This window comes from Prionailurus viverrinus, chromosome B4 (assembly GCF_022837055.1).
Source record: "Prionailurus viverrinus isolate Anna chromosome B4, UM_Priviv_1.0, whole genome shotgun sequence".
Classification (NCBI taxonomy): Eukaryota; Metazoa; Chordata; class Mammalia; order Carnivora; family Felidae; genus Prionailurus; species Prionailurus viverrinus.
This window is the reverse complement of record NC_062567.1, coordinates 117762171-117778047: the sequence shown is the minus strand read 5'-3', so window position 1 is coordinate 117778047 and position 15877 is coordinate 117762171. Positions and strand designations below refer to the sequence as shown.

At 36.3% G+C, this 15877-nt stretch overlaps 1 protein-coding gene across 2 annotated transcripts in view; it reads left to right on the top strand.

Annotated features, from left to right (window-relative positions):
* Positions 1 to 15877, top strand: part of ANKS1B (ankyrin repeat and sterile alpha motif domain containing 1B) — a 1101801-nt gene that overhangs the window by 200724 nt on the left and 885200 nt on the right. For both annotated transcript variants that reach the window (XM_047867387.1, XM_047867386.1), the window contains exons 5-6: positions 5119 to 5194; positions 7346 to 7447. In XM_047867387.1, coding sequence (XP_047723343.1) covers positions 5119 to 5194; positions 7346 to 7447 — 178 coding nt within the window. The remainder of the gene's footprint in view (positions 1 to 5118; positions 5195 to 7345; positions 7448 to 15877) is intronic.

Genomic DNA, 15877 nt, shown 5'->3' with positions numbered 1-15877 from the left:
AACGGGAACCCTCTTGCACTGTTGGTGGGAATGCAAATTGGTGCAGCCGCTCTGGAAAGCAGTGTGGAGGTTCCTCAGAAAATTAAAAATAGACCTACCCTATGACCCAGCAATAGCACTGCTAGGAATTTATCCAAGGGATACAGGAGCGCTGATGCATAGGGCCACGTGTACCCCAATGTTCATAGCAGCACTCTCAACAATAGCCAAATTATGGAAAGAGCCTAAATGTCCATCAACTGATGAATGGATAAAGAAATTGTGGTTTATATACACAATGGAATATTACGTGGCAATGAGAAAAAATGAAATATGGCCTTTCGTAGCAATGTGGATGGAACTGGAGAGTGTGATGCTAAGTGAAATAAGCCATACAGAGAAAGACAGATACCATATGGTTTCACTCTTATGTGGATCCTGAGAAACTTCACAGGAACCCATGGGGGAGGGGAAGGAAAAAAAAAAAAAAAAAGAGGTTAGAATGGGAGAGAGCCAAAGCATAAGAGACTTAAAAACTGAGAACAAACTGAGGGTTGATGGGGGGTGGGAGGGAGGAGAGGGTGGGTGATGGGTATTGAGGAGGGCACCTTTTGGGATGAGCACTGGGTGTTGTATGGAAACCAATTTGTCAATAAATTTCATAAAAAACAAAAAAAAAACAAAAAAAAACCAAAAAAAAAACATGGTTTCACCCTTTCCTATCCCTTATCTTGTTTTTTCAGCTTTGGTGCTACTGAGATTTGGCCTTAATAGACATTTCAAATCAATAAGCTAATTTCTTTTGCCTTCATCAGCAATTCAACTATTGACATTACTATGTATATCATTTTATTTTCTGTCTTAGCTGTTTTCATTATAACTTGTGTTCAGAGGGATTTTTCTTTAGCAGTGCTGAGATATGAGTGCTTCATAGCTCATTACTGGATAAATTTTTAAGTGTTACTGTATTATCAACCACATAACTATCTGTTTTATCTATCTTGGAAATTATATTTTATTTTATTTCGCTTTATTTAATTTCATTATCTTATTTTATTTTTTGAGAGAGAAGGAGAATGCATGCAAGGAGGGGAGAGGCTCAGTCGAAGAGAGAGAGAGAATCTCAAGCAGGCTCCACACTTAGCTCAGAGCCGACATGGGGTTAATCTCACAACCCTGGGACCATGACCCAACCTGAAGTCAAGAGTCAGATGCTCAATCAACCGAGCCACCCAAGAGCCCTGGAAATTATGCTTATTTTAAATGATTAATTCAAAAAATGGAGAAATATAATCCATGAGAAAAGCAGTACCAAAATCCTGGGGTTGAGAGGATTTGGGTTCACCTATTTCGGTGCTATTTCTTTGTTATTTCTTTGTATTCCACTTGCTTAGCACATGTTTTGGACTAAATACTATTTCATGAAAATACAGTTTTTCAAGATTTGGTGAGTTATGGATTATAGATTTGGAATAGAGCACTGAGAATGGTACTAATTTGAATGAGGATGATAGACGCAGACTCAAGGTAGGGTGTGGTAAACTGGAGAATATTCTGTAATTAACCTGTATTTTGATAAGGAAAAGTTCATAGATGTGACATATTTAAATTTCATACTGTTTATGATTAAATGTGATACCAGGAAATGGTTCCTGATATCACTGTTTACCTTAAATTTATGAGGACAACCCATTCCATTTTGACAGTTCTCATGTTCTCTTACTAATTACAAAGAAGCTAATAACCTTGGATTTGGAAAAATTGATTAATTTTTTTTCACGCTAAAAATATGTTTATCATCTGCTAACCTTTTCTAGTTTTATTCAAGGAGTCAGGTCTCCTTATCCATTGTATAAAAATACTAGTTCTATTTAACATAACCTTTTTTTCTTGGAATAATGTAAAGGAGATTATCTATCTATGCACAATACACACACACACACACAACACACACACTATATATATATATATATATATATATATATATATGTGTGTGTGTGTTGTGTGTGTGTGTGTGTATATATATATACATATATATATATGTGTGTGTGTGTATAATTTTAAAATATTAAAATCATTGAGACTTTTAAAAAGTTTTCTAATTGCATTTTTAACAGCAATGATAATACTCATTATTTTATAAGTAAATAAAATGCTTTTTAAGTCTTATTTGTTGTTTATCTTGTTTAGCATTCTCAATAACCCTATCTAGTTTTTAATACTTTCTTTATTTACAAGCTATATGAATTTTCAAAGATATTAAGTGATTTCCCTAAAGGTGTATAGCAACTGAAAGCTAAACTGTCACTGGAACCCAGGTCTTTTACATCTGCTTCCTCCTGAAGAATTGTTTATTTATAGTGAAGTTTACATAATTTCATTTCCTAGAATAGTCCATTTCAGTGCCTACAGTGCCCACTCTACTGTATCAGAGTATCTAGGAAACCAAATTAGTACAAAAAAAGTAGACATTATTGTTATATTTTTATTTTCTTAAAGTGTTTTTTTAACATTTTATATTTGAAAAACAGAGAGAGACATGGTGTGAGTTGGGGAAGGCAGAGAGAGAGGGAGACACAGAATCTGAAGCAGGCTCCAGCCTCTGAGCTGTCAGTGCAGAACCTGAAGTGGGGCTTGAACCCACAAGTGGTGAGATCGTGACCTGAGCCAGAGTCAGCCACTTAACTGACTGAGCCACCCAGGTGCTCCTAGTGTTATATTTTTAAATATTAGACTTAGCCTTCTCTTAATCATTCTCTATTCAACATTACTTCTTGGACCTCTAGTCCTTCTGAATTAAATTCATGGAAATTCTCTTTTTAAGGATCTGTAGTAACCACTGTTTGAAAATGTCTTTATTTTGCTCTCATTCTTTGAAGATAGTTTGGCTGGCTATAGAATGCTAGATTGGTAGTTATTTTCTCTTGACACATGAAGATATTATACTTTCTTCTGGTTTTATTGTTTTTGTGGAGAAGCCAGCTGTTGATCTAATTTTTATTTTTAGACAGTTTTTTCTCTTAGGATGCTTTTAAGGTATTCTCATTATCTTAGGTGTTCTGTAGTTTGCTGTAATATATTCACAATGTATTCTTCTCACTTAACCTTGCTTGGTATTCCCAGAATTGAATATTAGTATCTCATTAATTCTGGAAAGTCTTTAGTCATTGAATTACTTATTCCTGTCCTCTTCTTCTAGAACTGAGTCTTACTCTATTCATTGTTTTACATTTTCCATCTCATGTTTCTTTGAATTGCATTATGTACTTAAAAAAAATCCACCATCCAGTTCAGTACTTTTTTTCCCAGCTGTATCTTATCTGTTATTAAACCTTTCTATTTAAAATATTATGTTTTCCATTTTAGAAGTGCTATTTAGTTCATTTCAGATCTGGCCAGTTTTAATACTCCTCTTGTTCTTTAGTTATATTTGATATCTTCTTTTCATGGATCATATATATTTTTTATATTCTGTAGCTGACCATCACATAACATGTGAAGTTTTTCTAGGTTTTATTCTTTTATTCTTGCTCATGGCTTGTTTTCTTTAATGTTCAGTGATTTCTGATTTTGAATTTGTGTTTCTTAGAGCTTGATCTGTTGGAACTCTCAGAGGCCTGAGTTTGAAGTGTATTATTTTCACAATGGATTTGTATCTGTTTCTGCTAATAAGCATTTATATTTGCCTTGGTACTACAAACCCAGGATCACTTAATTCTACATTTTTCACTCAGGATTGGAGGGTTAGGGGAGCACAGAGATTGTGTAATTTTGATCCCAAGACCATGTGAGGGCAGAACTGTGGTTAGAAATTCTTAGGGGGAGGGTGTTATTTTTGCTACTACTGTACTCCACTTAGAACTATGATCTAGATAGGAATTTTTAATTTCTCTGTCTGTGCAACACATTTATTATTTTTTTTTAACTAAGGATGTTGTCCTTTACAGATTTTAGGTTTTATTTTTTTAAAGTAATCTCTGTGCCCAACATGAGGCTGGAATTCATGACCTCAAGATAAAGAGTTGTATGCTCTCCCATTGAACCAACAATGTGCCCTCCAGAGGTTTTAGATTTTTGCAGGAGCCCTTGATCTATCTCTCAGCTTTCTTGGGCTTCTTTGTCTCCTGCCCTCTCGCACCTTGAGTAGCTGGTTAAAGCCCAGGCACTAGTCTGCCATGGATTGGCGGTTTGCCTGGAACAGTTTCCTGCTCCAGTACTAAAGCCCTGGGTTCCTAGTTTCTGTCCCCACTTCCCTTCCCCAGGCTCTGAGGAATTCCGTTATTTTTCCTTTTCTTCCCTGTATTTAAAATGTAGTTTAGTTTTTCAGAATATTTAAGGTATGCTATTCCAGGAAGAGTTTTTCTAACATAAAGTCCAAATTTTTTTAAGAGTGGAAGGAAATAAAATTAGTAATCAGAAAATTGCTTGGGAAACACGATGAGAGTGAAAAGAATTAGATTATTTCAAAGGGTATTTTTCAGAGAGTCAAAAAATAATGTATTTGTACCCCATATTGAGATTATTTCTTAAGGAGCTGAATGCATTTCTGTAGTTTATTTTTCCTTTTGTACAGTTTTATAAAATATTTATAAATTATTTTTATTTCCATTTTTTATTAGTGTCTGTACCTATCATGACAGTCAAACTATAATTCAGATATATTGCAGTCATGCTTTTTTTTGAAGATAAATTTAGATCACATTGATTCCCAGTCTCCTTAGTAATGCATTTGTAAATCATTTTAGAGTGGGTTAATTGTGCAATAGGATTTTATTGATTAACAAAGCTTTTACATTATATATTATTTTATAATGATATTTTTACTTTGAACTGAGATTAGAATCCCACAGTAGAGATCAGTTTTAGTACAAGGAGACAGAATTGCCATAATGACATTATTCAGTTTAACACACATACACGTGTGCAGGAGGACCTGCATTGGATTTTGTTCTTAGAATTTCTTCTTTTATTCCATAGTACCTTTCTGTCAGGGTGTGCTTAGATTACAGAGAATATGTACAAATACATAAAGTCACAGGATTTTTTTTAACTTGTAAGCATTCCTAATGCAACTGTGCTTCTTTCTCTTTTTCCTTTTTCTTTTTACTTTTCTTCTTCTTCTTCTTTTTTTTTTTCCAGACAGAAAAGGGGAGTGCACTTCATGAAGCAGCTTTATTTGGAAAGGTGGATGTTGTGAGAGTTCTGTTAGAAACAGGTAACTATTGTGATTCTCCATGGAGCTTTTTCTGCCAAATACAATTTGTATTTCAGGAGTAGACAAAGGGAAATGGCACAGTTCTTTCATAATCACCCTTACTTTTTACCTTTACTCCACATTGCAAGTGCATATTCATATCACATAGAATTGAGCCTCAATGTTTAGATAAAATTGATATAAATGTGCACCTTCCTTTACTCAATAGACTTGTCAGTAAAAAGCTTTTAGAAATTACAATTGTATACATTGAAATCACACTGAAATATACTAGAGAAATTACCAAAAGGAATAATAATTCTCTGCCTTCTACAAGAGAGAGGAACTGATCCTTATGAAATCATGACAATTGCTCGGTTTATCGAAAACATAATATTTCCCTAGATTATTATATTGGGAACTGTGATTAATAGTGTTCCCTATCTTTAAGGCATATTTACCTTGTTATTTCATCAACTGAGTAGCTATTGTTTGTAAGCTGCAATGATTTAAGGGAATGTTTTAGAGTGAGTGCTTTGAAGGAATAACAAAGAGGCTTATTTGTCTTCATATGTATATTATGAATAAAGTGAAATAAAATTGGAACTGAGGTTGGATTTTTTTAGGATCAAAAAGCATGGGTACAAATTCATACTTGGAAACTATTGATGTGAGTCTTTTGTGCTACAGACTACATTTAATGTATTTATTTTCTGCTGTAAAAAAATGGAAAACAGCTGACTGTGGCATTTTGGTTGTAGTTATACTGAGTGAAAATTTCATGTACATTTAATTTGGACATGTAACACGGTGATATAATAAATGTGTTATAAGCAACCAATTACATATGTGCTGGTCACACATTTCTACACAAATTTAAGCAAATACTTAATAATCTTATTATGATGACCTAACATTTGAAGCCGGATTCTGAAAACTGGCTTTGTTTGCAGTTAGATGTTTAGAAAGTTTATAAACTTTTTTGGGGGTCATTGAAAGTTATTTGTTACATGAAAATAAGTTCTTTAGTACAATAAATATTTTTAGAATGAAAATAATTCCAAAGGTGTTTTAATTACAGAACAAGAAATTTGCTCACCAGGTAGATGATTGAATGTTGTTTACATTGAGTATAATCTTACATAAATAAATATGAGATATTTGACTTTGTAGCTGGACAAATAGTATTTGGACAATAGTTCAAAATCATGATTTTTCAACTTTTGTGAATACTTAAGTATTCTAAGACTGTTGTTATATTATGCACACGATACATCATTATTTAAAATGTTTTTACCAAATTACACAGAATATATATATCACAGGACCATTATACTTTAGGAATTCATGTTCTAAATCAATAATATTTTTCAGCTTGATAGTGTATCATTTAAATAGCTATAATCCAAACTGGTTATAATTCTAAAAAACAGTCTGGGGCGCCTGGGTGTCTCATTCGGTTAAGTGTCTGACACTTGATTTAAGCTCAGGTCGTCATGATTTCATGGTTTGTGAGCCCCATGTCGGGCTCTGTGCTGACAGTGTAGTGCGGAGCCTGCTTGGGGTTCTCTCTCTCTCTTTCTCTCTGCCCCTCCCCTGCTTGCATGTGTACTCTCTCTGTCTCTCAAAATAATTAAAAAACAAACAAACACACACCAATCTTAATGATTGGGTCAGTGCCCTTTAAGACTTAATTCATTGTCAAGAGTGTTCTTCTCTTTGGTAGCAGTAGACCTCCACCTTATTTCTTTCTTTCTTTTTTTTAATTTTTTTTAACATTTATCTATTTTTGAGAGACAGAGAGCGACAGAAAATGAGCAGGGGAGGGGCAGAGAGAGAGGGAGACAGAATCCAGCAGGCTCCAGGCTCTGAACTGTCAGCACAGCCTGATGCAGGGCTCGAACCCACGATTTGTGACATCATGACTTGAGCCAAAGTCAGACGCTTAACGGACTGAGCCACCCAGGCGCCCCTCCACCTTCTTTCTTACTAAAATCGTGTGTGTGTGTGTGTATGTGTGTGTGTGTGTGTGTCTAGGGTTTTAATTTTTTCTAAAAATCACTTTCAGTGCTTGATCTGTATATGTTTGATACTAGAACAGTTATATGTTGACAGTATCTTCTGATGACACTTCAGTGGTGTACATCTAGTGGATTTTTCTTTTTCTTTCAGGAATTGATGCCAACATAAAGGATAGCTTAGGTAGAACTGTCTTAGACATTCTGAAAGAACATCCATCTCAGAAATCTCTCCAGATTGCAACACTCTTACAAGGTAAACAATATTGAATGATGGATGAGTTTGCCTTAAAGTTAAGATTAAATTAAATCTACCATAGTTTTCTCTTGAGTTTTTGAGTTAATGTTTACTTTTGAGTTAACTTATTTACATTTTTTTCTGGTAACTCTTAAACTAAATAATAATACTTCTTAATGTTTTATTTCTGTTTTAAACTAATCAGTATTTTAAGAAAAGCTAAAGTGATTTTTCACTCATTTGCTATTAAAAGGGTTTTTTTAATCCATATAGCAAATATGTAGTTATGAACTTGAAGATAATAAGCCTATAGGGTGATGATGATTAAGTATTATCTTACACTTGAATAATGCTTTACGAATTTGCAGTTATTTTTTTTTTTTATTATTTTGCCTGTTTTCTATAACTTTGTGAGATAGGTATGTCTGATATCATTATTCTCCTTCTTGCACATGAGGGGAACTAAAGCCCCAAGAGGCTGATATATAACCTATTCTAGGTGGTAGAACTAGTACATAAATATTGGGTTAACAACAAAAATTGTACTTAACTGGAAGAATACAGATTTTTTCCTCCCTAATCCAGGAGTACAAGATGATTTGGTCTTGCCAGGCTTTGTTTTTGATAAAGGTCATTAAGTAACTGTATAGTTAGTGCAGCATTAGGTGTCTTGAAGGTTTGACAACCATGTAGGTACTACTTTTTCATTGTAGGATTGTATACTTCCTTACTTGATCTAAGACTTTTAATGGGATTTAGATTTAAATACATTCCCTTTTGGGACATTTGGGCTCAACAAATGAGTGGATAAAGAAGATATGATTATATACATACACACACACACACACACCCAATGGAGCGTTACTCGGCAATCAAAAAGAATGAAATCTTGCCATTTGCAACATGGAGGGAACTAGAGTGTATTAAGCTAAGCGAAATTAGAGAAAGACAAATATCATATGACTTCGCTCATATGTTGAATTTAAGATATAAAACAGATGAACATAGGGAAGGGAAGCAAAAATAATATAAAACAGGGAAGGGGACAAACCATAAGAGATTCTTAAATATAGAGAACAAACTGAGGGTTGCTGAAGGGGTTTTGGGTGGGAGGATGGGCTAAATGGGCAAGGGGCATTAAGAAGGACACTTGTTGAGATGAGCACTGGGTAGTCTATGTAGGGGATGAATCACTGGATTCTACTCCTGAAGTCATTGTTGCACTATATGCTAATTAACTTGGATGTAAATTAACAAAAATAATAAATAAATACATAAATACATAAATAAATACTTTCCCTTTTTGCTTTGTGATTAGGCCTGACATGTCGTATGTTCCCTTAAAAACCCAGACATTGGGGCACCTGAGTGGCTCAATCAGTTAAGCATCTGACTCTTGATCTCAGCTTAGGTCTTGAGCTTAGGGTTGTTAGTTGGGCTGTGTCAGTTGGAGCCCTGTGTTGGGCTCCATGCCTAGCGCTAAGCCTACTTAAAAAAAACAACAACAAAATAACAAAACAAACAAAAACCAAAAAAACAAAAAAAAGACATTTGTTCTACTCTTTCCAGTTAGCTTCTACACTGCTCAGTGGTGATTATCCCCTGATTGTTACAGATTGGTGGCAAGTGTAAATAGGGGAGGAAGCTGGGATTGTTTCCTTGGATGTCAGTTGGGAAGTTGAAGAACAGCTTTATCCTATGAGAGATAAATGAATTAAAACCAAGTCAGGCAGGTGATGCATAGATACAGGAGTCAACAGAAGCCAAGAGGGGTAAAAAAAAATGTGCTACAGGAGGTCATGCATGCTGTCTTCTCTATCTTCAAAACCTGTCAGGGAAAGGAAGTCCCCTGCAATTTTCTCGTTAATAAATAACTTAATTACAAGTCAAATGCTTATAGAGATAAATCAAAATACATGAGTAGCTCTTCATATTAATTCAAATCAGATTGAATGAAAGCTAAAAAAAAGAAAATAGAATGGTACATAACATTTTTTCTTCCCCTTCTAGGTGCTTTATATTTCATATTGAACTTTTGTATCTAAATTAAAAAAAACCCTGAGGCTTGTGAATATTATGTCTTTTGGGAAAAGCAAAATAAATGTCCACTAAAAAGAGGGTATGACATAATTCTAGACATTTACTGCATTGATTTAACTTAAATGAAAGTGTTATTACATAGGAGTTAACTATCTGTGTTCTCTTAAGTGGTCAACATTCATTACGTATGCCAACTTGTGATAGGGTATAAGGGACATCTTTGAATTTTTAAAATTATTGGCGGGTTTTAGAATGTAAATGTATTATCTATATTCTTTGCATTCCTGGGTCACACCAGTGGTACATTTTAAGTTTTATGAAAAATTCTTATTTCACTAAAGCCAATTTAGAGTAGATAAAATTACTATTTGTGTCCTGGAGGAGGAATTCACTTTACATAATTACTGCATTTGGTCAAAAAATTTAAGGATAGAATTCCATAGGTTTCTTTCTTTTCCTAGTAGAATTTTCCTAGTAGAAATGCCCTTAGGTAGAAACTGTTTGGATAGTATGAAGACACAATTGTTTGGAATGAGAACAAACTTTTTTTTTCTTTTGTATTTTTTTTTTAACTTTATTTTTTATTTTTTAAAATTTACATCCAAATTAGTTAGCATGTAGTGAAGCAATGATTTCAGGAGTAGATTCCTTAATGCCCCTTACCCATTTAGCCCATCCCCCCTCCCACAACCCCTCCAGCAACCCTCAGTTTGTTCTCCATATTTATGAGTCTCTTCTGTTTTGTCCCCCTCCCTGTTTATATATTATTTTTGTTTCCCTTCCCTTATGTTCATCTGTTTTGTCTCTTAAAGTCCTCATATGAGTGAAGTGATATGATTTTTGTCTTTCTCTGAGTGACTAATTTCACTTAGCATAATACCCTTCAGTTCCATCCATGTTGTTGCAAATGGCAAGATTTCATTCTTTTTGATTGCTGAGTAATACTCCATTGTATATATATACCACATTTTCTTTATCCATTCATCCATCGATGGACATTTGGGATCTTTCCATACTTTGGCTATTGTTTTTTTTTTTTTTTTTTTTATCATCATTTTTTTTTTTCTTTTTTTTTTCTTTTTTTTTTTTTTTCTGAAATTTATTGACAAATTGGTTTCCATACAACACCCAGTGCTCATCCCAAAAGGTGCCCTCCTCAATACCCATCACCCACCCTCTCCTCCCTCCCACCCCCCATCAACCCTCAGTTTGTTCTCAGTTTTTAACAGTCTCTTATGCTTTGGCTCTCTCCCTTTCTAACCTCTTTTTTTTTTTTTTTCCTTCCCCTCCCCCATGGGTTCCTGTTAAGTTTCTCAGGATCCACATAAGAGTGAGACCATATGGTATCTGTCTTTCTCTGTATGGCTTATTTCACTTAGCATCACACTCTCCAGTTCCATCCACGTTGCTACAAAAGGCCATATTTCATTTTTTCTCATTGCCATGTAATATTCCATTGTGTATATAAACCACAATTTCTTTATCCATTCATCAGTTGATGGACATTTAGGCTCTTTCCATAATTTGGCTATTGTTGAGAGTGCTGCTATGAACATTGGGGTACAAGTGGCCCTATGCATCAGTGCTCCTGTATCCCTTGGATAAATTCCTAGCAGTGCTATTGCTGGGTCATAGGGTAGGTCTATTTTTAATTTTCTGAGGAACCTCCACACTGCTTTCCAGAGCGGCTGCACCAATTTGCATTCCCACCAACAGTGCAAGAGGGTTCCCGTTTCTCCACATCCTCTCCAGCATCTATAGTCTCCTGATTTGTTCATTTTGGCCACTCTGACTGGCGTGAGGTGATACCTGAGTGTGGTTTTGATTTGTATTTCCCTGATAAGGAGCGACGCTGAACATCTTTTCATGTGTCTGTTGGCCATCCGGATGTCTTCTTTAGAGAAGTGTCTATTCATGTTTTCTGCCCATTTCTTCACTGGGTTATTTGTTTTTCGGGTGTGGAGTTTGGTGAGCTCTTTATAGATTTTGGATACTAGCCCTTTGTCCGATATGTCATTTGCAAATATCTTTTCCCATTCCGTTGGTTGCCTTTTAGTTTTGTTGGTTGTTTCCTTTGCTGTGCAGAAGCTTTTTATCTTCATAAGGTCCCAGTAATTCACTTTTGCTTTTAATTCCCTTGCCTTTGGGGATGTGTCGAGTAAGAGATTGCTACGGCTGAGGTCAGAGAGGTCTTTTCCTGCTTTCTCCTCTAAGGTTTTGATGGTTTCCTGTCTCACATTTAGGTCCTTTATCCATTTTGAGTTTATTTTTGTGAATGGTGTGAGAAAGTGGTCTAGTTTCAACCTTCTGCATGTTGCTGTCCAGTTCTCCCAGCACCATTTGTTAAAGAGGCTGTCTTTTTTCCATTGGATGTTCTTTCCTGCTTTGTCAAAGATGAGTTGGCCATACGTTTGTGGGTCTAGTTCTGGGGTTTCTATTCTATTCCATTGGTCTATGTGTCTGTTTTGGTGCCAATACCATGCTGTCTTGATGATGACAGCTTTGTAGTAGAGGCTAAAGTCTGGGATTGTGATGCCTCCTGCTTTGGTCTTCTTCTTCAAAATTCCTTTGGCTATTCGGGGCCTTTTGTGGTTCCATATGAATTTTAGGATTGCTTGTTCTAGTTTCGAGAAGAATGCTGGTGCAATTTTGATTGGGATTGCATTGAATGTGTAGATAGCTTTGGGTAGTATTGACATTTTGACAATATTTATTTTTCCAATCCATGAGCAGGGAATGTCTTTCCATTTCTTTAAATCTTCTTCAATTTCCTTCATAAGCTTTCTATAGTTTTCAGCATACAGATCCTTTACATCTTTGGTTAGATTTATTCCTAGGTATTTTATGCTTCTTGGTGCAATTGTGAATGGGATCAGTTTATTTGTCTTTCTGTTGCTTCATTGTTAGTGTATAAGAATGCAACTGATTTCTGTACATTGATTTTGTAGCCTGCAACTTTGCTGAATTCCTGTATCAGTTCTAGCAGACTTTTGGTGGAGTCTATCGGATTTTCCATGTATAATATCATGTCATCTGCAAAAAGCGAAAGCTTGACTTCATCTTTGCCAATTTTGATGCCTTTGATTTCCTTTTGTTGTCTGATTGCTGATGCTAGAACTTCCAGCACTATGTTAAACAGCAGCGGTGAGAGTGGGCATCCTTGTCGTGTTCCTGATCTCAGGGAAAAAGCTTTCAGTTTTTCCCCGTTGAGGATGATGTTAGCTGTGGGCTTTTCATAAATGGCTTTTATGATCTTTAAGTATGTTCCTTCTATCCCGACTTTCTCAAGGGTTTTTATTAAGAAAGGGTGCTGGATTTTGTCGAAGGCCTTTTCTGCATCGATTGACAGGATCATATGGTTCTTCTCTCTTTTTTTGTTAATGTGATGTATCACGTTGATTGATTTGCGAATGTTGAACCAGCCCTGCATCCCAGGAATGAATCCCACTTGATCATGGTGAATAATTCTTTTTATATGCCGTTGAATTCGATTTGCTAGTATCTTATTGAGAATTTTTGCATCCATATTCATCAGGGATATTGGCCTGTAGTTCTCTTTTTTTACTGGGTCTCTGTCTGGTTTAGGAATCAAAGTAATACTGGCTTCATAGAATGAGTCTGGAAGTTTTCCTTCCCTTTCTATTTCTTGGAATAGCTTGAGAAGGATAGGTATTATCTCTGCTTTAAACGTCTGGTAGAACTCCCCTGGGAAGCCATCTGGTCCTGGACTCTTATTTGTTGGGAGATTTTTGATAACCGATTCAATTTCTTCGCTGGTTATGGGTCTGTTCAAGCTTTCTATTTCCTCCTGATTGAGTTTTTGAAGCGTGTGGGTGTTCAGGAATTCGTCCATTTCTTCCAGGTTGTCCAATTTGTTGGCATATAAGTTTTCATAGTATTCCCTGATAATTGTTTGTATCTCTGAGGGATTGGTTGTAATAGTTCCATTTTCATTCATGATTTTATCTATTTGGGTCATCTCCCTTTTCTTTTTGAGAAGCCTGGCTAGAGGTTTGTCAATTTTGTTTATTTTTTCAAAAAACCAACTCTTGGTTTCGTTGATCTGCTCTACAGTTTTTTTAGTTTCTATATTGTTTATTTCTGCTCTGATCTTTATTATTTCTCTTCTTCTGCTGGGCTTAGGCTGCCTTTGCTGTTCTGCTTCTAGTTCCTTTAGGTGTGCTGTTAGATTTTGTATTTGGGATTTTTCTTGTTTCTTGAGATAGGCCTGGATTGCAATGTATTTTCCTCTCAGGACTGCCTTTGCTGCGTCCCAAAGCGTTTGGATTGTTGTATTTTCATTTTCGTTTGTTTCCATATATTTTTTAATTTCTTCTCTAATTGCCTGGTTGACCCACTCATTCGTTAGTAGGGTGTTCTTTAACCTCCATGCTTTTGGAGGTTTTCCAGACTTTTTTCTGTGGTTGATTTCAAGCTTCATGGCATTGTGGTCTGAAAGTAAGCATGGTATAATTTCAATTCTTGTAAACTTATGAAGGGCTGTTTTGTGACCCAGTATATGATCTATCTTGGAGAATGTTCCATGTGCACTCGAGAAGAAAGTATATTCTGTTGCTTTGGGATGCAGAGTTCTAAATATATCTGTCAAGTCCATCTCATCCAATGTCTCATTCAGGGCCCTTGTTTCTTTATTGACCGTGTGTCTAGTTGATCTATCCATTTCTGTAAGTGGTGTATTAAAGTCCCCTGCAATTACCACATTCTTATCAATAAGGTTGCTTATGTTTATGAGTAATTGTTTTATATATTTGGGGGCTCCGGTATTCGGTGCATAGACATTGATAATTGTTAGCTCTTCTTGATGGATAGACCCTGTAACTATTATATAATGTCCTTCTTCATCTCTTGTTACAGCCTTTAATTTAAAGTCTAGTTTGTCTGATATAAGTATGGCTACTCCAGCTTTCTTTTGGCTTCCAGTCGCATGATAAATAGTTCTCCATCCCCTCACTCTCAATCTAAAGGTGTCCTCAGGTCTAAAATGAGTCTCTTGTAGACAGCAAATAGATGGGTCTTGTTTTTTTATCCATTCTGATACCCTATGTCTTTTGGTTGGCGCATTTAATCCATTTACATTCAGTGTTATTATAGAAAGATACGGGTTTAGCGTCATTGTGATGTCTGTATGTTTTATGCTTATAGTGATGTCTCTGGGACTTTGTCTCACAGGGTCCCCCTTAGGATCTCTTGTAGGGCTGGTTTAGTGGTGACAAATTCCTTCAGTTTTTGTTTGTTTGGGAAGACCTTTATCTCTCCTTCTATTCTAAATGACAGACTTGCTGGATAAAGGATTCTTGGCTGCATATTTTTTCTGTCTAGCACCCTGAAAATCTCGTGCCAATTCTTTCTGGCCTGCCACGTTTCAAAAGAGAGATCAGTCACGAGTCTTATAGGTCTCCCTTTATATGTGAGGGCACGTTTACCCCTTGCTGCTTTCAGAATTTTCTCTTTATCCTTGTATTTTGCCAGTTTCACTATGATATGTCTTGCAGAAGATCGATTCAAGTTACGTCTGAAGGGAGTTCTCTGTGCCTCTTGGATTTCAATGCCTTTTTCCTTCCCCAGTTCAGGGAAGTTCTCAGCTATGATTTCTTCAAGTACCCCTTCAGCACCTTTCCCTCTCTCTTCCTCCTCTGGGATACCATTTATGCGTATATTATTTCTTTTTAGTGTATCACTTAATTCTCTAATTTTCCCCTCATACTCCTGGATTTTTTTATCTCTCTTTTTCTCAGCTTCCTCTTTTTCCATAACTTTATCTTCTAGTTCACCTATTCTCTCCTCTGCCTCTTCAAGCCGAGCTGTGGTGGTTTCCATTTTGTTATGCATTTCGTTTAAAGCGTTTTTCAGCTCCTCGTGACTGTTCCTTAGTCCCTTGATCTCTGTAGCAAGAGATTCTCTGCTGTCCTGTATACTGTTTTCAAGCCCAGCGATTAATTTTATGACTATTATTCTAAATTCACTTTCTGTTATATTATTTAAATCCTTTTTGATCAGCTCATTAGCTGTTGTTATTTCCTGGAGATTCTTCTGAGGGGAGTTCTTCCGCTTGGTCATTTTGGATAGTCCCTGGCGTGGTGAGGACCTGCAGGGCACTTCCCCTGTGCTGTGGTGTATACCTGGAGTTGGTGGGCGGGGCCGCAGTCAGACCTGATGTCTGCCCCCAGCCCACCGCTGGGGCCACAGTCAGACTGGTGTGTGCCTTCTCTTCCCCTCTCCTAGGGGCGGGATTCACTGTGGGGTGGTGTGGCTCGTCTGGGCTACTTGCACCCTGCCAGGCTTGTGATGCTGGGGATTTGGCGTATTAGCTGGGGTGGGTAGGCAAGGTGCTCGGGGGCAGGAGGGGCAGGCTTAGATCGCTTCTCCTTAGGTGATCCACTTCAGGAG